Raw genomic sequence first — 23176 nt, forward strand, 5'->3', positions numbered from 1 at the left:
GACGGAGCCTTGATGCTTTTCGTTTACTGTCTCCTGTTTTTGAGGCTGGGGCAGCCAGAGTTCAAAGGTCCACATCCACCACAGCACCTGGCTCCACTTCCCCGGTCACAACCTGCGCTGGCTGCTCACCTTCGTCCTGCTCTTCATCCTCGTCTGTGAGATTGCAGAGGGCATCGTCTCTGATGGGTACGTTCGACCCACCGGCTACTAATCTGACATCTTGAATTTCAGTCAGGTGCATGTACTTAACTGACCTTTAAAAGTTTGTATGGGAGTTTTGTGACATTTGTGTATTTATGACGAATAGACATAATCAACAATGAGATATTGAGCTGTTCCTCAGAGTTTTGGTGCACATTTGTCATCTAATCAGAGACTGTTTTGCAGCTGCGAGGGCAGACTGATGCAATCAATTGCAATTTGCACTTCACTATTTATCAGCATTCATATAAAAACAGCCCAATAATGCTCAGGAGAGAGTTATTATGTCTAAACTGTGTTGCTGAGATGTGTTGTGGATGGTGACGCAACTTATGATTGTTCATGAAACAGCAATTTTCTAAAGTTTATATTCTAACTTCAGCATATATTTCTAAAGCTTATATTCAAGCAGCTGAAAGCTAGCTGAAGCTAATGCTAACCCAGGAGAGAGGTGAGTGTTGGGCTCCATCCATGACTCTGGTCTTCAAAGATGAAATGACAAAAACATTAACTACAGGAACAGAGCAAATAACTACTGAGTGAGTGTTAATACAGCTAATCACATTGTGCATAGCCAGAATTACTGTAGCAATACGGCGTTTGCTCGTTCTGTTGCTAAAATTAGCGGCTACTTAGCTAATTTTAGCGAGCCAGCAGTGCCAGATGTAGGTGTTTTTTTTTTACTGTGCCTTTCCAACCACACAAAATACATTTATTAAACACTGTATTTCCAATCTGTTTCATCCTTTTTGCCTTCGAACTCAGCAGCTGTGTGAGTTTGTCACTGAGGTAAATGTGAGTTGACAAGTCATGAAGAGACACAGGGAGACACAGCTGGATATAAAACCCATCTGTGTCCTTTGTGTCTTTAAATCCAACAACTTCTTGCTGTTGCCTGATGCAGTGAATCCATGTGGAGCAGGTTCTAGTAAACACTCAGGATTTCTGTTTACTGTTTATGAGTATTTCTGCAGACTGGAGGCGGGTGATTGTCACTGAAGTGAATAGAAGAACTGCCCATCTGCTCGACACTTCACCCGGCTTTTGCACACGGACTTCAGTTTTTAGCTGAAGAGCTCTGGATGGTTGTTCATGTCTCTCTCTCTGGATGTGACTGAATAAGTAGCCACAGTCATTAGTGGGTGAAAACATACATTTCAAACCCTGGTGTCCCTCATCAGTGTTGTACATTTGTGTCAGTAATCTCTAAACTTTTTCCTCCTGTATCTTATTGTCACTTGCAGGTTCAGCCAGTCCCTCCATCTTCACCTGTACATGCCTGCAGGTCTGGCCTTCATGGCCGGCATCACCTCTATTATCTACTATCATAACATCGAGACCTCCAACTTCCCCAAACTGCTATTAGGTACAGTATCCTTAAATTCAGCCATCTTTTGCTTACTGAAAAAAGTTTATCGAACTCTTTACAGTTGGTTTCTGGGTAATGCCGCTGAAAAACTCAGTCAGGGTTTCAAGGTTACCGTGCCCAAGCATGTTTGACCCCCAAAGTCCAGGTTGTTTGACTAGTGTGAACTCTCCGTACCGCCCTGGCACGGTAGGAAGAAGTGTGCTTCGGCACGATATGGTTGCTCATGCTCGAGCACAGGCACAGGTGTGCAACGTGGACATGAAGTATAATGATGTGAGTGCAGGCAAGTGGAGGATTGCGGAGGAGGAACAATCATGTTCTGGCACGGTACAGAGCAACTGGGCCAAAGCGCTGAGTGCACCCTTAGTTTCAAGATTTGATTAAGTCTTGTGAAACCGTTGCTGAAGAGCAATGAGGACCAATGAAGCCAAACTTTGTAACAGAAAACTGACCCTTTTGGACGTTAAAGTCGTAAAACAACAGCAGATTCAGATGAAATGAGCTCTGCAGGATTATATCATTATAAAACATGGCAACAGGATCAGTGCAGCCATTTACAGATGAATGCATCATTACCTTCAGATCAGACTGCAAACTGATTGAGGGCGATCTCGTCTAGTGTAATTACGCTGCTGGGTCGATGTTAATTATCTGTTTTCATTAAGAAAATGTGTTTCAGGTGAGCGATTGCACAGTTTCCTGATTTTCATCACAATTCTTTCTGATCTGTAAGAGTAATTACAACACCCCCAATAATAGCAATGTTATTTTTCTATGTTTCACATCAACATCTTCAACTCTTTGTCATAAAGCTCCCGTGTTCGATCCTGTAACGAGCGCCCTGTCGCTTCTCTCTGACTGTTCATAGTTTTCGGTTCCTCCTCACGCGTCATTAACTCTTCTGTGTTCGGTTCTCGATCGCTTCACTCTCCACTTCCATCACGATCATGAGCCGCCTCCGGCTTTTAGGTCTCTACATCACAGTCGATCTTCCTGAGTGAAGTGGCAGAGCCTCACCGGGTTCATCAGCGCATGAACAGGAATGGGTCTAAATCGTGACTCTGTTATTGACCCACGCTGCAGGAGAAGTAAACACTGTGTGAGAGTCTGCTGCTGCAGAGTCGGAGTTTATGGTCTTGTTACCCAGCAGTGTAATCATCCCCTGACAGCTTTCTCGTCTTTTATGCGTTTGTGTTTAGACAATCAATCTCTCAATATGCTGAAAATATCCTGTTGAACTGACATGATCATGGGTTTGTGGAGTAAAGACAATAAACTCACCTGCTGTTTACCGGATTAAAGGTGTCGACCTCGAAAGCTGTTAGACACACGCTGCTGACATGTTGCTGTTGGCATGACATGAGGGAGTGAGAAAGAAAAAAAGACGTAGACGAGGAAGGAAAACACATATCATAACATAATGTCGTCTTCCTACAGTACAGTCGGCTCATTTATCTTTTTTTTTGGCTCGTCCAGTGATTTACTCTCCCTGCTGCCTGCTAAATCTCCTCAGCCCTGCTCATCTACTGGGTGCTGGCCTTCATCATGAAGACCATCAAATTTGCCAAGTACACCGAGCACGGCATCGGCCCCAGGCAGCTACGATACTGCATCACCGGACTGCTGGTGCTGCTGTACGGACTCCTTCTCGCCGTGGAGATCAACGTCATCCTGGGCAGGGTGAGTGTGTGTCTGCTTTTTGGTGGTGATAATGATCGTAAAATATAAATGAAGCAAATACAGTAAGAAGAGTTTACAGTCATTCTAGTGACTCTGTGAGGCTGTACTTTGTAACGACGCAGCCAACGTTAAGATACGCCTTTATTTTGAAATTCCCATGGCACGTCTGTGTCACTGTTTCCGTCCAGCTCCGTTCTAAACAGTGCTTTGTTTTTATTAATAGACTGTTTTCCATTTAAAAGTCTGGAACCATTGATAAAAATAATATTTCCACTGAAGAGTTCAGTAATAAAACTGTCAAATCATGTTTGAGTTGCTTTTTGTGAGTCGATATAAATGTAACTGATCGTGTTAAATGGGCAGATGATGTCATCTCGTATCGTTCGCAGGCCCCTGTATCGAATCGAATAGAAATCGTATTGCGGCAGACTTTGTGATGTCGGCAAATATCGTATCGTTGTCCAAAAAATCAATATAATATCATTGCTACATGCACATATACTATCATAGTTTGGTTTGTAAGCACTAAATACAAGATGCAGCTCAGGTTGAACGTCATTAGTTTTGCAGGTACAGTATTTTGTCGTAAACGTACGTTTTGGACAAAAAGTAATTGATGGAAAGTTCATGTTGCGGCGACAGTGAAGGCAACATTCGTGTCAATTCAGTAGTTCTTCAGATATTTCCCCCGAAAACAAAACATTTTAACGTCATAGTGGAAGGTCACTACAGTCATTTGACCTCATCCTGTGGGGACCGTGAATGTCAAACTGTAATCCATCCAGTAATTGTTGAGATATTTCCGTCTGGACCAACGCGGTGAACCAACTGACGACATTTAGAAGAAACAAAAACAAAACTTCTCGGGAAAAACTGAGCAAATACAAGGCAAGAAGGATAAAAAACACTGCCACTGTCATAAAAAGAAAACACAACATAAAAAGAAATAAAGATTATTAAATGAAGGCAAAGATCAGAACGTCTCTGCTTTATGAAACAAACAATAAGTCGCCTCCGGCTGCCATCTGGCTCATACTGGGTTCAAAGGTTTCCCAGCCTGATACCAAACTAAACTGTGACTGAAATATATCTCACAATATCTAGAAGATTGATTCTGAGAGCGGAGTGAACTTAATGTTACTCTCTTTTTCATCTGGCTGTATCGTATGATGTCCTTTCCAGCCCCTCACACGGGGCACCAATACGTGTTTTGAACTGGATGTATGTCGTTCATTTAACAGCACGTTTTAAAGGAGCTCTTCAATTGAAGTTCAATTGTTCTTGTGTTTATGTAATCAAAACATGCCTTTGTTTAAGTGCATTATTATAATCAAGCATTACCTCAGTGATTTTGTTGCGTGGCATTTTCTTTAATCCTCTTGACTTGGCACAATTAATTGCATGCAGATCGCTCCAATTGTTCAGTGAAGTTTAATTAATTAACACGCCGCGAAACATGAATTTGCAAAATGCAGTTGGATGAATATTATTCTTATCTTGACCCACTTTAAATAGAATATAATGACTTGTGTTTGTGTGTATAAATAGTCCAGCTGTTTGGATGTTATCTGCCGGTTTCCACCGACTCTGCTTCTCTGTTTCTGTCGTCACATAAAAATTGTGCAAAGCTTATTATCACTGCTTCACATATATTCTTTTTCTATTCATAATATCATTGTAACAGCTCCTATCTCTAATATTTGTGGAAGAAAAATATCTATTTGAAATATGAAGCTTCACCGAGATCCAATTGCAACACAGCGATGTCAGATAACCTGTAATTTATACGCAACAGAGAGAGTTTATCTTTCGGCAGCTATACTTACTCCCACTGTGTTTTCAGCTGTCATATCCATTGTGTTGCAGCCCTCAAAAACAGCGTGGAGAAGATTATAATCGTTAAATCCACCGATGTTGTCAAAAAACAAGTTGATGGTTCTGTTTCATTGAATGTCCATGTTCACCCATTGTATTCAGGACAACAGAGAGCAAGAATAATAAATTAAACTTGTCTTTCTGTCCTTTGTCCTCCTCTCAGCGCTACATGTGTTTCGCCGACCCCACCGAGGTGAAGCCTCCCGAGGACCTCCAGGACCTCGGCGTTCGTTTCCTGCAGCCGTTTGTCAACCTGTTGTCCAAAGCCACCTACTGGTGGATGAACACCTTCATTACCTCCGCTCACAGACGGCCCATCGACCTCAAGGTCATCGGCAAGCTGCCCATCGCGATGAGAGCCCTCACCAACTACATGAAGCTACGCAAGGCCTTCGAAGACCAGAAGGTTAGTTTACAGACTGAAGACTGTTGGTCAACTGATTGTTGTCTAGTGCTTGAATCATCTTAGCCCACAGATCAGTGTGAAAGAGCTCACATACGTGGGAGTTGAGTCCAAAGTTTGATATTTTAGCTCACTGCACTCAGATCTGAGGTCTTGCTGGATGAGATAAAAATGAAAGCATCACGCTGTTTCTTGCTGCATTGGTGCTGAATAAATAATCGTGGATGTACCAGCTCTGGTGCAGATGGCGATAGAAAGTAACAGAAGCGGGAGTGATGATATTTGGCTGTTTCTCTCATGAACTCAAGTGTCTGTATTCTGCAAACATCTCCATGTTGAAGGTCCTCATGTTACTAAGATGATGTACTTGGGGCGAACCGGATTACAACATAGGGAAAAAAACTATCTCTTTCCGAATGTGGTGATTATCATCAAGGGATCAACTTGGATCTCTCGTCCAGACACAAATAAGGTTTTAAGTATTTATATAAGAGCTTAGAGTGCAGCTTGTTTGGCTCTTTGTGTCCCCACTCCACTTTATTTTGAGCCCATTTGTTAGTTTAACTGTCGTCATAAATCTTGTGCTTGTGATGTCTGACATGAGCATGGAGTGATGTGGGAATCTTACATACTGCAGTTGTATTTATTTATTTATTTTTTTTTTTGCTACAGCTGTTGTCATTAAAGCGTTGATCTCTGTCCCGTGATGACTCAGCCCTGGTTGAACTGGGACCATTAAACTTTACTCAGACGTCATAGAGACGATTGGTAATAGGAAACAGAAAAATGTCTCAATGCCTTCAAACATCTTTCTATTTTCCTTATTTTATTAATGCAGCTAGTGGCTGATTGTTGGCTAGCACTAGTAAAAATGCTAAGCTAACGTCAACCAGAACAGCAGTTTTTTCCAACGACAACTTATCCAGCTATCAGCTGAAGATGTCGATGCCTCAGTTTAAGTTTTGTCGTCCATGGAGGGATCGACTTCTTGGTGTGCTAACCTCAGCTGCGGAGGCTGCAGGGCACTTGGTTTTCAAGCTATCAAACATGGTGAGCTCTCAGGCGTTTAGATATATTTTGTGGTTGACCAGCTGTTTCCTCAGGTTAGACGTGTTTCTGTGTGGAGTTTGCGTGTTGTCCCCGTGTCTTTAGGTACTCTGGGTTCTTCCTACAATCCAAAGACATGCATGTTTAGTGAACTGGAAACTCCCCTGGCTCTTGTCCATTGCATGCTTAGATACTTTGGACCCCTGTGACTCTAAGCTGGTATAGAAAGTAGGTGGTCGGGTTGGATGGATGCTCTTTAATACAACAAGAGGAAGCTTCTGGTGCTTCGATCCATGACTTGTGTCAACATGTTGAAATGTCATTGAGGAAAACTCCTGATTATACTTGTTGCCGACCTTCTGAAACATTTCTGATTTGTTCAGCAATGAAATAGTGAATAAATTAGGCAGTGAGTGTGATCATCAGACTGGCTGATGATGTGTGCTTGTATATGGGAGGGGGTGCTTTGGAGAAAAGCGATGCAATGCAAGCCAAAAGCCTGAAACAATGTTTTTAGTTGAGTGTATCCTCACATGCTCTCATAGACATATATACTCCTTTATAAATGAAATAATCATCTATAAATTAAATGACAGCTGTTGTGTAATAGCTGCCATTTTTGTAGCATTGTACAAGAGTTAGCTTAGAGCTAATTTACATCTGCAGTTTTTAAGCTTCATAAGCTTTTGTCCCTTCGGTTTTCTTCTGCCCTGATTGAGGACCGCTGCTCTCGCCCGAGGAAACGTTCGTCCAGTCTTATTAACTCAGTTCAAACTGAGGATGTTTCTTTGCATTATTCTTCCTTCTTTTCCTTTTTTCCTTTTCTCTCACTCCCTCTCACTTTTCGGAGCACGTGTAGGGAGTCGGAGGTGAAGGGCCTCCTCGACAGGGTCATTGTTTTCCAGTGTTTGGAAGGTCACGGAGATTCGTCACTGCTGCGTGTGCGTCCGGTGTGAAGCAACCCCACTTCCTTCCGGCAGGAGCGAGGGATGAGAGGGATTAAGAGATCCCAGTGGAGAGGTGGGGGGAGGCGGGGCATTAAGAGGAGAGCCCGGAGGCACGGAGGTCATTCCCATTGTACTGTGAACGAGGCGACATCCCGACCCCTGCGGGGGTGAAAGCACTGCACTTCATGGGAAGCTAGTTTCACTCTGTGTGTGTGAGAATGAAACGTCCTCCTTCCGTCTTGTTTGAACCCAAGGTAGAAAGAAAAAGGATGTGTGTGTGTGTGTGTGTGTGTGTGTGTGTGTGTGTGTGTGTGTTTTGTCTGTATATGTGACACGTGTTGTGTACGAAGGCTGAAGTTCAATAAAAAAGCTCGAATGGAAAGATAAAGACACTCGATAGTGGTCACGTCTGTTCTCACAGTTCTGAGAATGACTCATGTTCACACACACACACACACATACACACACAGTGGAAATGTTCTGGGAGTGTTTACCGCACAGTGACAGTCCAGATGTTTTCCTCTGATCATTGCTAACCGACTCAATGAACCGAGCTGTCGTTATCATTTGTGAAGCTGATGTATCGTGGATATTATAAATCAATGTGAATGAAGATCAGTCGCTCCTCTCGTCTGCCTCGACAATCTGTTCGACTCTCAAATAGATTTTTAATGTCTGAAGATTGTCTGTGGTGATTTGAAGTAATTTGAAAACCCCTTAAACGTCCTCGTCTTCGGCATGATTGTCACGGTTTCCTCAGCATCATTAGTAGCAGAGCAGTTAACATACCGCAGCTCATGATGCGGCAGAGGAAGGAAGAAAAAAAGCTGAACTTGACCTAATTTTACAGGTTTTTGGTTGCAGTTGTGGACCGACTCTGGATTTAATGGTGCAAACTCAGCCTTTATGTTCCAGCAATTACGCCCTCTTGCTCTGTTAGCAGGCTGTGTTGTCTAACCTAGTTTATCTTCCCTTTGTTGTGCTGCCAGTTCAGCTCCACAGAGAGAAACGGCCGTGTACATTCTTTTCCATGCAAAGACTGAACCAACCAATTTATACTCGTCTTCAACAGCAGCCATCTTCATTACACTAATTATTTGAATGTCTCACAGTTTTTAATTCGGTCAATGATGATCAGCTGTATTCAGCAAATGCTAATCGACATCTGTACGTGGTGCATGTCTCTGGTGTATCCACTCAGCATGCTGATACATTTTCCAACTCTGTCCCTTTATTTTTCATATCCCCTCAGAGGCCTCAGGGTACGGCACCCCAGGGCCCGAAGTTAATCTGGCAGGCCTTGAGGAAAGCGTTCGGCAGACCTCTCATGCTCAGCATCACATTCAGATTCATGGCCGACCTGCTGGGCTTCGCCGGTCCTCTCTGCATCTCTGGCATCGTCCACCACATCAGCAAGGACAACCGCACCATCCAGCAGCCGGTGAGGGGGCAACCGTACACACAGTAGCGCAACACAACACAACACAGCACAGCACAGCACAGCACAGCACAGCACAGTACAGTACAACACAACACAACACAACATACAGTCACATAACATAGCATAGCATAAAGTAGCAAAGCATAGCATAGCATAAACATAACCACAACATGACAAGATAGTATATCAAAAAGCAAAACATAACATAGATTAACAAAGCATAAATATAACACAATATAGCATAGCATAGCATAAACATAACATAGCATAGCATAGTATAGCATAGAATAGCAAAGCATAGCAGTAACATAACACAACATAGGCAGAGACAGCATAAATATAACATAACATAGCATAGCATTGCGTAACATAGTTTAGCATAGCATAACATAGTTTAATAAGAAATTCAGAGACTACTTAAACTTAAGTTTCCTGCAGGAGGCATCCTTTGTAATTGTGCATTAAGAGGGCGGTGACAGAGAAGTTGCAGTTATTATATAATAAGAGTTTAGCACTCAAAAAGTCAGCAAACCTGCTTGATCAGGACTGTGTGGGTGTCCAAGTTTGAACCAGCACAGACAGAAATCTCTCCTGTGAAATAAATGTGTTTGTTTTTATTTGAGAACAGTAAATATGAAGTTCAGGCATTGGGTGGTAGATGAGTTCTGGGTGAAAGCTAACTCTTTTTGGAGAAATACGTTGAGACGGGAATGTTGTCAGCATTAAACCAAGAACTGAGACAGCTTCAGCAGGCATCACATGGCTTCCTTCTGCCTCTCAAAGGTCACAGTTACAGTTTCGATGAGATGTTTACGATGCCCTCTCTCCTTGGTGCACCTGCCCTGAAGGTGTTTCTAATTTTGTCCTCGTTAAATATTTATGAGACTTATTGCTGCTGGAGCTGTATCACTTTCTTAGATTCCACACGGGGCAGACTGCTACACCAGACGGCCACTCGGGCATCCTTCTGCGAGAATGACTCTCCAGTTATTTGTTAGAGTGTCGCATCCATGTGAACCGGTGACATAGCAAAAGTTAATTTGAAAATGCTTGAAAGGCTTGTCAGAGAAATGCCCACAACGACGTGTCGGTTTGGACAGAAGAGGCCCTTAAAAACAGCCAGTGAGAGTGCAGCAGGATGGTGTTTCACGGCCTTATCGATAGAGTGAGACATTTTTTTCTAGTGGGATGAGAAAAAAGACGAATGAAATGTGAAGAATGAGTGGATGTGGAGCTGAGGCACATTTCTAATCAATAATTTGTGATCCCTCCAGCAGGGGGGGAATAATCTCCCCGCCGCAGAATTAATTAATCTTTGAGGGGAGATACTGTATCCGTCTCTTATAACTGAACTGAATCTTCTTTGGTTTCCCCGCTCACACTTCACATATGAGCATCTGAGAGGCTCTGCTTCAGTTCAGTTTATAGCCTGCTGTGATAATGGGATTGGTACATTGTAAATGGATGCTGTTACAGTCGACTTCTAGATGAATCACTTAAAAGAAACTCTCCTGCGGTCCAATCCTGCAGAGTTCAGTCCGTGTGACTGACCTTGCCGAGGTCCCTGCCTGACTAACAATGATAAACGGGTCGATACCTCTATATCACCACCGATCTGTGCTTGCAGATGAGGCTGCTGGGGATCTATTTCATTTCCTCCAAAGAGTTCCTGGAGAATGCGTATGTGCTGGCCGTGCTGCTCTTCCTCGCCCTCCTCCTGCAGAGGACCTTCCTCCAGGCCTCCTACTACGTGGCCATCGAAACAGGCATCAACCTGCGCGGGGCCATACAGGTATGAACACACGTGACCTCTCGGCAGTTTACGCTGTTTGTCTACATGGATCTGACTGTGGTCGTCCCTTATCTCCAGACGAAGATCTACAACAAGATCATGCGTCTGTGCACGTCCAACATGTCCATGGGCGAGTTAACTGTTGCCCAGATCTGCAACCTGGTCGCCATCGACACCAACCAGCTCATGTGGTTCTTCTTCCTCCTTCCTAACCTGTGGGCCATGCCGGTACAGGTAAGACCGTTTGTCATGACGTGTTAAGCTGGATTTATGGCTGTGTATGGCCTTCATGACTCATGTCACCTAGCGCTATGTGTCTCAGCTACATCGCCACACCGACATCCCTCAACGCATGACTACAAATCAAGTTTTAAGTGCCTTAAATTTTTGCTGCCTGTGTTGCTTTTTACTGTGTATTTTTTCTTGTGTGCTGTGTTGCGCTGCATGTTGTTTGTTATATATCACGCTGTGTATTGCGTCTTTTCCCATGAGGCTCACGGTATAGGGCAAAGGTCACTTTACCATCATATACAGAGATGTTAAGGCTGAAAAAGGAGCGTCAGGTGTTACAGCCCCTGTGGGAGTTAGAGTAGGTTCACTGCAATGTGCAGTTGATTGCGAGGCGGTGACCTTCATGCTTTGTGATCCTGTCCTTCTCATGACACACAGGACTGTCTGATCGGTGTTGTTATTCATCTTCAGGGACTTTTTTAGTTGTAAAAACGAACGTGCTTGTAAATCATAAAAATACTCAATTCGAATGGAAATTCAGTATCTCAGGAAACCTGCTGGGCGCGCTACAGTGATTTCTTTCTTCACTCTGGCCTCATGCATAGCAAATGTAAAACCAACTTTGCCTGAATCACAAAAAATGTCATGAAAATTTAATGCAGAACAACAATCACACACATTGCTGCATTTACATCAGCCTGCTGCTTCAAATTGTTCATTTATTGAGCTTTTGGAAACCAGTAATAGCTGCGGTCTTATCTCTTTAGAGCAGGAAGCAATGTCCTGAAGACGTGTTTCTCTCTTGCGTGAGCGAGCTCGAAGTGCTTTTTATTTTGAAATGACAAAAAGAGCAGAGACAAAAAATACAAGGATGCATCCTGGGGCCTAAAACACAACATGCATAATCCTTCTTAACAAAGAGTTGTGGGACAGGCTGCTTCTGTAATCACAATGTAAACACATCAGGGAAATGTATCTGTGAGAGCTCGGTTATAAATTTCACATTAAACTTTAATAAAGTTATTAAAATTATATTTTTATATATATATTATAAGATATATACACTCCAGTCAGTCAGCAGACATACAGTGGCTACTGCTGTAGTGCCGTTATTTTAGATCACACTACCTTGCTCGGCATGACCCGCCCTGCTCTGCCTCTGATTGGCTACATCCTGCCCGTTAAGTAATGCGCATGTGCAACTCTCACCAAAGACTGAACAGAGGCGAGATGTCTCACTCTGTAGCTAAAACGGAGCGTTCAAGACACAGTGAATAGAGGGACGCTGCAGCAATGCACCATATGAGAAAAATAATGTGTTTTTTGAAAGTTAAAGTACTTAAACTTATTCTACCAGGACCCCCAAATTAAAGTATGAACCTCAAAAGTAGCATAATGTGACCTCTTTAAAATTCAACTCCCAACAAAAATATGAGATCTATGTTGTATTTATGAATAATAATACAGAGACAAGCTGTGTTACACCCTTCAGTAGCATTTCACACCTGCTGGTCTGGACTGTGTTAGTATTCTCCATCAGTACCCACCTGTCTGCCCCAAACTGTGAATGAATCCACTGTGCTGGATTTTTACTGCCTCTTGTCTCTGGGTTCTTCAAGTTCAGTGTGGTCTATATGAGGCCATCCACTGCAGACATTTTGACGCACACAGTAGAAAAAGCACAGAGCTGCGACTCACAGCTGCGATTGACAGTGATGCAGCATGTCTCAGCAGGAAAAGGTGGAATTGAGAACATTAAAAGTGACTGTTATCCATTTAAGCCAGTTTCAGGATCACTTAAACTGGCTTAAATGGATTACAGTCATTTTTAATGTTCTCAATTCCACCTTTTCCTGCTGAGACAAGCCAAAATGTCTGCTGTGAAATGAGATCTTTTATGTGTCGAAGACTCAGTAGACTTGATCCTCCAGCTAAATCAGCTCATGTGCTCAGTATTTCTGAAGCCTGTCGTGTTTATTGTTTGTTAAATTGTCAGTTTAAAGCTGCTCATTGAATCACTTTCACATAAGATGATCACCAGTTACAGAAAAATGCATACTGGTGTTGACCTAAAGAGAAGATTGTCATACTTAGACTCCTGTTGGTCCGGACTGAAATATCTCAACAACTATTGGATCGATTAACATGAAAATTGGTGCCGACATTCTTGTTCCCCTTCAGGATGAACAGCAATGACTTTAGTGATCACCTGACTTTTTGTATAAAGCCACCTGTAGATCAAAGTTTTCGAATATCGTATAAAATATCTAATAATTTACAACATAGATCGGCACAAATGTTTGTACAGACGTTCATAGTTCCCAGAGAATGAATCCTGATGGCTTTGTTAGCATGCCAACATTGTGTTCCCATTGTCAGTGTGACCTTGTTATCAGCCGCTTGCATGGCTGCAGACTCTTCATGATTTACGTTGAGGTGCTGAGGAAAATACTGCAGCTAGAAGGCGATCTGGTAAATACGAGGGGGTGATGGTGCTGCACGTAACACCACACTTCAATCACATGCTATTCATGTGAGAGGCCGACAGAAACTGTGGGGGTTGGCGGCTCCATGACTCTACAATGCAGTCATTAGAGGCAGCATCTGTAAATAGGTGTTCGTTTTATGAAGATATTACTGAGGAGGTCGAGTCATATCATGCTGTTTTTCTACCCAGTGGCGCACACATTATCCTGTGACAGATGCAGGAGAAGGAGTGTGAAATGTCACATCCATCTCCATCTGTTCTGTGTGTCCTGGGGATTTTCTGAACGCTGCATGTGTTCAGTCTGATGCCAACGACGGTGGGTGGCTGGAAAAGGAGCCAAGGACAGGTGGAAACATGACTCATGTATCTTCCTTACCAGGAGAGGGAGAATTTCTGTATGTGGAGGATGAATAAAGCTTCATTTTCATGCGTATTTTAGATCATTTGAATCGAGACTTTTAAGCTGTGTGTCTCTTGAATGGCCGATGCCGATACCCTCATTATGCTCAAGGTCACTGCTCCTCACAATATGTCGTTAATACGGTTTTATAAGGTCAGTGGGGAGCGTTGTGTTACCGAAAACTGCCTCTTCTCTCCTCAAGGCTGTCATTTTCCCTCTCTCAGATCATTGTGGGAGTGATCCTGCTCTACTACCTCTTGGGAATCAGTGCCTTGATTGGAGCGACCGTCATCGCCGTGCTAGCTCCTGTACAGTACTTTGTGGCCACCAAGCTGTCCCAAACACAAAAGAGCACTCTGGTGAGTATTTCACTGGCTCTTTTCTCCAGAGATATTTACAGTTTATGACCATTTTTTTAGGGCAGGAAATATCTCAACATCTCTTGGATGGATTGCCAGACATTTATGGTTCCCAGAGGATGAATCCTTCTGACTTTTTCTACTTCTGACAGTGAGGTTGACATTTGTGGTTGCAGGGAAATTTCTATAGGATGGAAACATCATGCATGTGTAGCTTCAGGCAATGAGATGACTTTTCATCTTGCATCATCATCGCGTCACAACCTCAGTTTGTCAGATGCTTTGGTTTACTTTACAGTGAGCGTTACAGCTTCAGAGAGTGCCTGGTTACCAACAATCATTTCACACGCTGGAATAAAATGCAAACAGTGCGTTCAATGCGTTTGTCAAAGAGATCACGACGACCGCTGCACACACAGTTGGTCAATATTGGTTTTGCACACAAGATTGCAGGTAATGAAGCTAATGTAATGACGCTGTCGAGCCCTGATGTCACATGCACGCACACAAACGACACCACAAAACGACAATCATTATCTCCTAAGGGAATAAAATCTTTGTTTTATCCGGACAAGAAACAACAACATGTTTTCTATATGCTCTTCTTGGCTCGAGCCTGTCTGCCGCTTCCACTTGCTAAATTCAATAAAACTATTTAAATGCTGTTTTGATACTGTGGAGGACGATTTTATATCAGAGAAAAACACTTTGCTTTGACGGCTTGATGGAAGTCGAAGCGATTACACTCTTTTCGCCCTCTGGCCGCACCTCTTATACTTCGTCTGTCCTTGATGTCTCAGATCGCAGCAGCGTAATCAAAGTCCAACCTTTTCAACCAACAGGAATACTCCAGCGAGCGTTTAAAGAAGACCAACGAGCTGCTGAGGGGCATCAAGCTGCTGAAGCTCTACGCCTGGGAGCACATCTTTTGTGACAGTGTGGAGGAGACCAGGGGCAAAGAGCTCACCAGCCTGCAGGCCTTCGCTCTTTACACGTCCATATCCAGTAAGAGCACTTTGTTTCCTCCTCTGCACACACTGACCCCTCGCTCTCTGGCATTTGAACTTCATGAAAGTGTGCAGAAAATAACAAAATATTCACAGCAAGGCATGAGGCTTCAAGCTACACTACTACCTGTACATATCTGTAATTCAAAGCAGAAGTATGAAAATAACTGGATGTAAAGATAAATAATGTTTTATTATAATACCTCTTATGACGTCTTATCTCCCGCCGTGCTCTCCAGTGAACAGTGGCTGCAGCCTGCATGGCTCCAGTCCTGCAATAGACTGTGTCCAATCTAAAATCAATAGCTGCTGATATAAGGAGAGTGGAGCAATCATAGTTTCCTCCTGAGCAGTTTTTTTACAAGAGTAATGAAACAGAAATAATTCATGACAATAATAGAGACCAAGGTTTATAAACCATTAACGCAATGGTTGTGATTAATCAGCATGCACTTTGCCCCGATACCAAAACACACCCAAGCCGCAGCTTCACTCTGCTGCCGTCTGACAAGCGATACAGAAGTATCCGCTGCCGTACCACCAGACTACACAGTTCATCCTCTGCACTCCACCTTTACTAACTTGCATAATACACCTTGCATTTCCTTGTACAACCCTGTGTTGAATGACACATAAATGAACCTTGTACAGCATGTTGAATTTTCTCATCTCTATTTCTACTTTACATTGTTTATTTTCACTGGTTAAAGTCCTGAAAATCACCTTCACGTCTGTTTCTTTCCTGCTTTCAGTTTTCATGAATGCAGCTATTCCCATCGCAGCCGTGCTGACGGTGAGTTTCACTTCTAGCTCTTCTACCAATTAATTCACCTGAATGTAAAATGATCCAATACGCTCTCCTTAAGATGAATCTGCTTAAAGTTATGTCTGATAATAAATACAGCCAATAACCGTTGAGTCTTGACTTTGCCCACCGTGTGAAGGACGGAGCAGACGCAGTGTCGGAGTGTAAGATGTCCAGAGTTAAAGGCTCTCTGACAGCTACACATGAAATCCTGTCTGTATTTATAGAAGTCCTTCATGGTTGCAGACTTGAGCGGAGACAAATTAGAAAAGTCAGACAGATACCAAGGAGAAGAACGAGCATAAATAACAAACAAAAACGTTCAGCAGCAGCTTGATGCCGACAGACAGATAGTGATTTGTCTTTGAACGGGCCACGAGTGACTGTCAGCCTATTAAAAGTTACTATTTCACAGGTTTAAGGATCTTAAATCCTTGTTTTAAAGACTAACCCCCTCTCATCCTGCAGACGTTTGTGGTTCACGTTCACATCTCCGAGGACGCTGATCTGTCCCCAGCTGTGGCCTTTGCCTCTCTGTCCCTCTTCCACATCCTGGTCACCCCCCTCTTCCTGCTCTCCAGTGTGGTGCGCTCCACCGTCAAGGCTCTCGTTAGGTGAGAAACTTTTGCAAAAGTCAGATTTATCCTTTATTAATAAATTATAAAGAATACAGGTTCATAATCTGCAGATAAACTCGGAAACACTGTTGTTGTTTTTTTTAAATACAATCATGTGGAAGCAGACGACAGCTGGAACAACAGAAACACTGCTGACGATGAGCAGAGTAGTTAAAAAAAGCAACTTGATTAGATAAGTTGACCTTTTTTTCCTGCAGTTGATGGATCAGCTGCATTATCCGATCAGCCTTTGTTCATTTCTCGGTGCTCTCGCTGCTCTTGTGTCTGACGCTGCAATGTTTTGCTTGTTTACTTCAGCAATTAGCTTCCCAATTAGTTTGGCCATCGAGACATCTGTTGTGATTACGCTGCTGCAGAATTGAAGATCTCTGTTCCTCTTCTGCTGACTCTGATGAACGAGTTAATAACTCCCCGTCCTATCATGTTTCTGGATGATTACACTGTTCTCTTGTTATATTGAGTTGTTGTAGATGCACTTCTTATATTGACAGTATTTAGGCTAATTAGGATACAAATGATTAAGAGGTCATTTAGCTGACTCGGTTTTTTAACTGCAGGGAGGTGAATTAATTCGAAATCAAGTAAGACAACTTGCAATAAAGCGTGAATCGAGCGTAAAGTGAACTTATTGTGAACGCTGACCAGTTTCATCTTAAAGGTTGGGTGTTCAGAAAAGGTCACACAGATAGTGGAAACATACTTCAGGCTAAATTTAACTTCCAGATTGAAAAGTAGAACATATAATGGTGTCCCTGAGCTACGAGAGAGTATACATGTGCATGTGCATGGAAAATAAAGTATTTTTTCCAGATCGATGTATCTTTACACCACTACAAATGAAACATCGGGAAAAATAGTCAAAATAAAATATAATTTTCAATATTTTGCTGTTCTGTGAGTAACAACCTCCCTGCTCTACCCTAAAGTGGTTTGTTACGCCCCCTAGATCTAAAATCTCTCCCCTCAGATGATTAGCTAAATGAGATAAGAATTAATTTACTGCTTACAAGATTATAACATCTAATGGTGTCTCTCGAAGTCAGTGAAGCAGGAAACTGCACCGGCAATGAGGGCATATCAGTTGAAATCCCATCATCTCCTTCTGTACGTCTCGGAAATGATCACAGGTCAGGAGTGTAACGGCCGAATGGACTTCACATCACACATCTTCTACATCCAGGAGGAGGCCAGCTCGTAAAAACTGTGCTGGTGTCAGCACCTTATTTAACAGCAGTAGCTTCTTTCTTTCCTGCATGTGGACGCTGCCTGAGATCCTTTGAGACGTCTATTTTTGGGGCCCGTGTGATCTGACACACTTTGTCAGACACCAGGAAGAAGAAACGTTGCACTGCAGATGCAGCACCTCAGTTTATCTTCACACTTCAACACGAGAAATCGTCTCTCTGTAGAGGAAGAATTGAGTTGACAGTGTCGTAAATGCAAAGTCATCTTGCAACTATAAATATATTTAATCAGATTTCCTTTTTAGTATTTGCTCTAACACGCTGAGTTCACTGCGTTATGTTAACTGTGTCTTGATCCTTGAGAAGCTGCGTACATATATGAGTAAACTGAAGGAAACTCGTCCTAGTTGAGGGTTACAGATAAGTTACTTAGCTCAGATTCAGTAATTAGACGTGCGTGACATGTCTCAGGGAAGTATTTATGTAGTGGAAGAAAAGATAATTTAATTGAGAGATGTAGAGATGTGTGAGTGTGTGTGACAGGGAGAGAAAGTGAAGATGAAGCTCGTTCAGCGTGGACGCTGTTATCTTTACATGAATGAAAGTGATCTCTGTCAGTTCACTTCATCATTCATGACTTTACGTCTCTGTTTCCTTCTCCTGTTTTTAATCTGCAGCGTTCAGAAGCTCAGCGAGTTTTTCTCCAGCGACGAGATTGGAGACGAGCAGGAGCCCAGAGCGCTGTTGACCTCCGGCTCCAGCAATCACAACCAAAATAGATACCAGGCTGTGGTGAGTTCATGCGGCACATTTCTTTGTGTTATCATCAAGGTAAAAAAAAAGCATTTGTTTCTCACTATCTCCCCTGCTGGTGCATCGAGGCCGTCTCACTCTGCTGTTGTTTTTCTTCCTGCACCTTATCATCGTCTTCTTCCTGATGATATCACCATTTTTTCCCTTTGTTACCTCGTGCGTGACGTTATGCACCCCTCCTCCAGTCATCCTCTAAACCTTTCCCTTCGTCCTCCTCCTCCTCTTTGTCCCGGTACCTCAAGCCCCTGAAGGTGGTGAACCGGAAGCGCCCCCCGAGGGACGACTGGAACAACTACAGCTCACAGGGGGACCACGAGGGCGACGGGCCCTCTCAGGACATGGACCAGGACATCTGTATCAAGGTGAGAGACGCAAAGAAAGGACAGATATCCGATATCACCCGGACGAGTCGGTGACAAGGTGTTCAAACAAAGATATGACCTTTAAAGTTATGATCTTTGGACTTTTCTAACAATTAGGGACATTTCAGGACATAATCATTATAAAAGTGAGCATCAGAAGCAATAACAGGAAGATGAAAATAATAATAATGTTTTGAATTATCCAAAAAATTTTATAGTTTGCAGGTGTAACGGTGGATTAATCCTGTCAGGAGGGAAAACAAAGAGAAAACAAGAGCTTTTCTTTAATCATCTCTGTCAGAGAGTGAAGGAACAGAGAGGCAAAGCTAATCAGAGCTAATCAAATTAAATACTCTCAGGTATAGTTAACACAATATGTCTGTGAGAATAGATGCAGTTAAGTTAAAGACAGCATATTAAAAGCTCCTTCTTATTTTAATTATGGGTGTCATCTCTCATTCAAATCAGCATCTCCCCTCCATGTCCTCGCCTCTCAAAAATAAATCCACAAACATGATTGTAAATAACATTTAGAGGTAAAAGAAGAACAGAAAACATCTGTTTCTATGTATAAAATAAATCCCTGCCACAGTATCTCCACATCTTGCTTGCTCGTCAACAGCATTTTCAAAAATGAATTAATTGGCGCAGAGGTTTCATCATCACATTTTTTGCCCTTAGAGAGGCGGTAATAACGTGTCTCGAATGTCTGGGACGCTGCTGACATTATGAAATGTAGGAAAATTATCCTTCAAGCTCAATATCCATCAAACTGCAGCGAGTCGCCTGCTCAATTAATTCCCGGCGTGTCATTCACAATATCTTGGATACGAGTGAAGTCACACTGACTTCATATCACCTCACTACCACTGACATGTTTACCGTTTACATCTTAAAACGTGACCAAATCTCTGTTTGACACCTAAACCAGTCCGTGCTGTGCTCTCCGCAGATAAACAGCGGTTATTTCACCTGGACCGACGGGCCGCCAACGCTTTCCAATGTGGACATCAGGATTCCTTTTGGTGAGCATCAGACAGCGACACGTACCTCCTCAGTTCCTTATTTGTTTCTCTGTCCAGTTTCTTTTGCCATTAACTGACTGTGATATTGTCTCTCTCTCTCTCATCACACCTCTCAGGTAAGATGACGATGATCGTGGGCCAGGTGGGTTGTGGGAAATCGTCTCTGTTGCTGGCGGCGCTGGGTGAGATGCAGAGAGTGTCAGGAACCGTCACCTGGAACAGGTCAGCGATGAGTTCACTGGTTTTCTCTCTGTGCTGATTGACTCTGATGTGTTGGATGTGAAGGATTTGGTCTCCTGGTTCTGTCACTAAGAGAGCGCTGGTGTCATTAACATAACAGGATCTATACGGCGGTCAGCCCAGTGTATTAACCTCCTCCCACTCCAGTCAGTTACAAACCAATATGATACATGTGACCCGAGGGAAACCGATGCACTGTGTGTTATAAAGATCATTCTTGAGATGGTGAAAGGTTAATCTGAAGAGAATCGCTCCCAGTGGAGACCCGGAGCGCTGCTTTTTAAACCTCTCTGGTAATTGGACTGTCGGAGGCGGCTGAGTGTTTTTTATTTATGTGTTTACACGCAGCGATAAATTCTACGTCCCTGATAGGACGAAGTAATTAGCATCAAAATCAGATCCCGGAGTTCGACGAGGCAATATAACATAAATTTATTTATAGGTCAGCGAAGTAGAGCTGATATTGCAGCTTTTATTGTCTGTGGCAGACACATACAGGACAGAGGAGTGTCACACATTCATGATTGATTAAATGCAGACTGCAGGCTTTAAAACTAAATCCAGCACATTTCTCTTTGGAGGTTTAATCTACTTGCTGTAGGTCACTTTTTAAGTTTGCTAAATCAGTGATTTCATGTTACACTAATGAGACCACATCGCTTACTATCAGATAATTGGGACAAATCAGGATTAGCTTCGTCCTTCTGGAGCGACTTTCTGTTTAAAAGATGTGATGTGACCTTTTTTTTTCTGTGATTCTTCAAAGAACAGAAATCTCTGCTCCTGATCTCCGGTAACAGGTGGTAAATGTCAAATTCAATGCAAGCCCTTTTATGTATTTATATGTTATAATCTTAAATGTTGCTGACTAGCTTTTCCCAGATAAAAGAATAAAAGGTCATATATCAGTGAAGATGGCTGTGGGACTTTGGAAAAACTAGTTTTACAGATGCGTGTTTCCAGTGTCCGTAATGAACCTCCATTCTCAATGTTTCCAGTATTTCACATTAAAATATCAGGAATTTATAGTTTATTGACAACAACGTTTCGGTGCATAGACCTTCATCAGGTTATCTTTATCTATAGAAGATAACTTGAAGTGGACAGCGTGCGGGAGTCTTCTTCCTGATTCTGTCGGCCTTCGGTCTCCTCTTGCGCACCTGTCGACCTGAAGGTGTGCAAAAGCCGCCCTCTGCACATTAAAATTGTATAAATGAAATGATTGTCAGACATACTGTAGGTTGGAAACCGCTGTGCTGAATGAATGAGATGTAATGAAGCTCACTGCAGCGTTATCTCTGTGTTTCAGAGAATCAGGGTCATAGTTCTGCTCTGTTGGATGCTACAGTACGGTGGTTTGTGATTATTTGCGTGGACTGTTGCACTAAATCATTTCTCTGCTCTGATGGATTTGTGTTTTAGTTTTAAAATAACACAAATGGAGCACTTTGCTCATGCTGGGCCTGATCCCAATGCTTTTTGTACAGTGACCTCTGCAGTCTTTCTTAGACGGTCGTCAGTACGGAACAAATCATATACTTAAGTAATGCCTAACTTATAATAACTCATGCATTAGTTAATCAATATCTACGTATATGATCTGTTCCCTTATTCTGAAGCGTCACCTCGTTATCTCGCTGCAGAAAGTGAACATCCGACTGTATGTTTCAAACCCAGCGGATCTAGAAAAACAGCGAACATTTGAAATACCTCAGCTGAAACTGACACCACCTGATGCATTTTGGGAGTCATTAGTTTTGATCCCCTGCGTCTGAGTATCTCGTCACCTACCCAGGATAGCACCGCCATCGGTCTCCACTTGTCAACAAAGTTTAGTTCCCCCTCACGAGCTACACAAACACTCACACAAGCCCCCTGGTTCTGTCCCGGTGCCAGGCCCGCGCTGGAACTCCCTTTGATATGAGATTGGATCGTGCACCCTGCCGGGCAGCAAATCCTCGAGCTTATCATGTGTCCGAGGGAGAGACTGAGTAGCTGTCATTTGTCCTCCTTAAGGGTCCAGACACACATTTCAGAGCAATTTCCACCGTGTTTGTTGTCGTTATTGTCGTGCTGTGTTTCAAATCGTGAAGATTTATGGCCGCACTTTGATGGGAAGTCATATGTTGGACTGTAAGAGGAGAGTTGGCGATAAATCACTGAGATAAGGAAATGCACATAACGCAAAAAAGGCAGCAGAGGATGAGCGAGAGCAGCATGTGCCTGGCAGGAGTGAACAGCATGACTAATCATGTTCGTGAAGACGGCCTCTTTGACTTGTTTGAAGGTGATTGGCGGCTCTGAGAGTCAGCTGTTTACTGATTGTGCTGCGCTTCAGAGAGTAATATGAATATTTTATATCATCTTAAGAATATTCCCAACTAGGATCATTTTAGTCAATAAGTCAAGTTGCCCTGTTTTCTTTGCAGCGTCCATTTTTCTGAGCGCTGAAGGACTTCAGGTCCAAGTTGTCTTCGTCTTTGATTTTAATGAATGTTTGAAGTTTTGCCTGTCTGTGTAGTTTCAATTCAGCTTCAGGCTACGTTTTTAAATCGCAGCGCTTCACTTTTCTCGCTCTCTCGAGAGCTCTACGCTTTTTGTGTTCATATCCGATTCATTTTTGAGAAAGTTAAACCTGTTAGTGGGTCAAAATACAGGTCATGGAAGCCGCCATTTTTCCTCGAGGGGCTGAAATGTTTACAGACGCAGTATTTCACGAACACAACCGGTCATCCTCCCCCCACCTGCTGCCTCTGGCTCCCGCTGTCCTCCCCCCTACCCACCCTACTCCACACCAAATATAGCACGGAGCAGGGGTGTGTCATCAATGTGGACGACTATTTGTATCTTGACCTCAGTCTCCAGTCGA

The 23176-nt window shown here is 43.0% G+C and overlaps 1 protein-coding gene across 1 annotated transcript in view; it reads left to right on the forward strand.

The window, feature by feature from the left end:
- The window catches only part of abcc8 (ATP-binding cassette, sub-family C (CFTR/MRP), member 8), a 50115-nt gene that overhangs the window by 3323 nt on the left and 23616 nt on the right, over positions 1-23176 (forward strand). The window contains exons 2-16 of the mRNA XM_073472162.1: positions 45-186; positions 1446-1567; positions 3084-3250; positions 5289-5531; positions 8775-8963; positions 10591-10755; positions 10834-10989; positions 14099-14233; positions 15076-15238; positions 15993-16033; positions 16514-16659; positions 18545-18659; positions 18923-19042; positions 19995-20067; positions 20184-20289. Of these exons, the coding sequence (XP_073328263.1) occupies positions 45-186; positions 1446-1567; positions 3084-3250; positions 5289-5531; positions 8775-8963; positions 10591-10755; positions 10834-10989; positions 14099-14233; positions 15076-15238; positions 15993-16033; positions 16514-16659; positions 18545-18659; positions 18923-19042; positions 19995-20067; positions 20184-20289 (2083 nt within the window). The remainder of the gene's footprint in view (positions 1-44; positions 187-1445; positions 1568-3083; positions 3251-5288; positions 5532-8774; positions 8964-10590; positions 10756-10833; positions 10990-14098; positions 14234-15075; positions 15239-15992; positions 16034-16513; positions 16660-18544; positions 18660-18922; positions 19043-19994; positions 20068-20183; positions 20290-23176) is intronic.

The sequence above is a fragment of the Pagrus major genome, chromosome 8 (assembly GCF_040436345.1).
Source record: "Pagrus major chromosome 8, Pma_NU_1.0".
Classification (NCBI taxonomy): domain Eukaryota; kingdom Metazoa; phylum Chordata; class Actinopteri; order Spariformes; family Sparidae; genus Pagrus; species Pagrus major.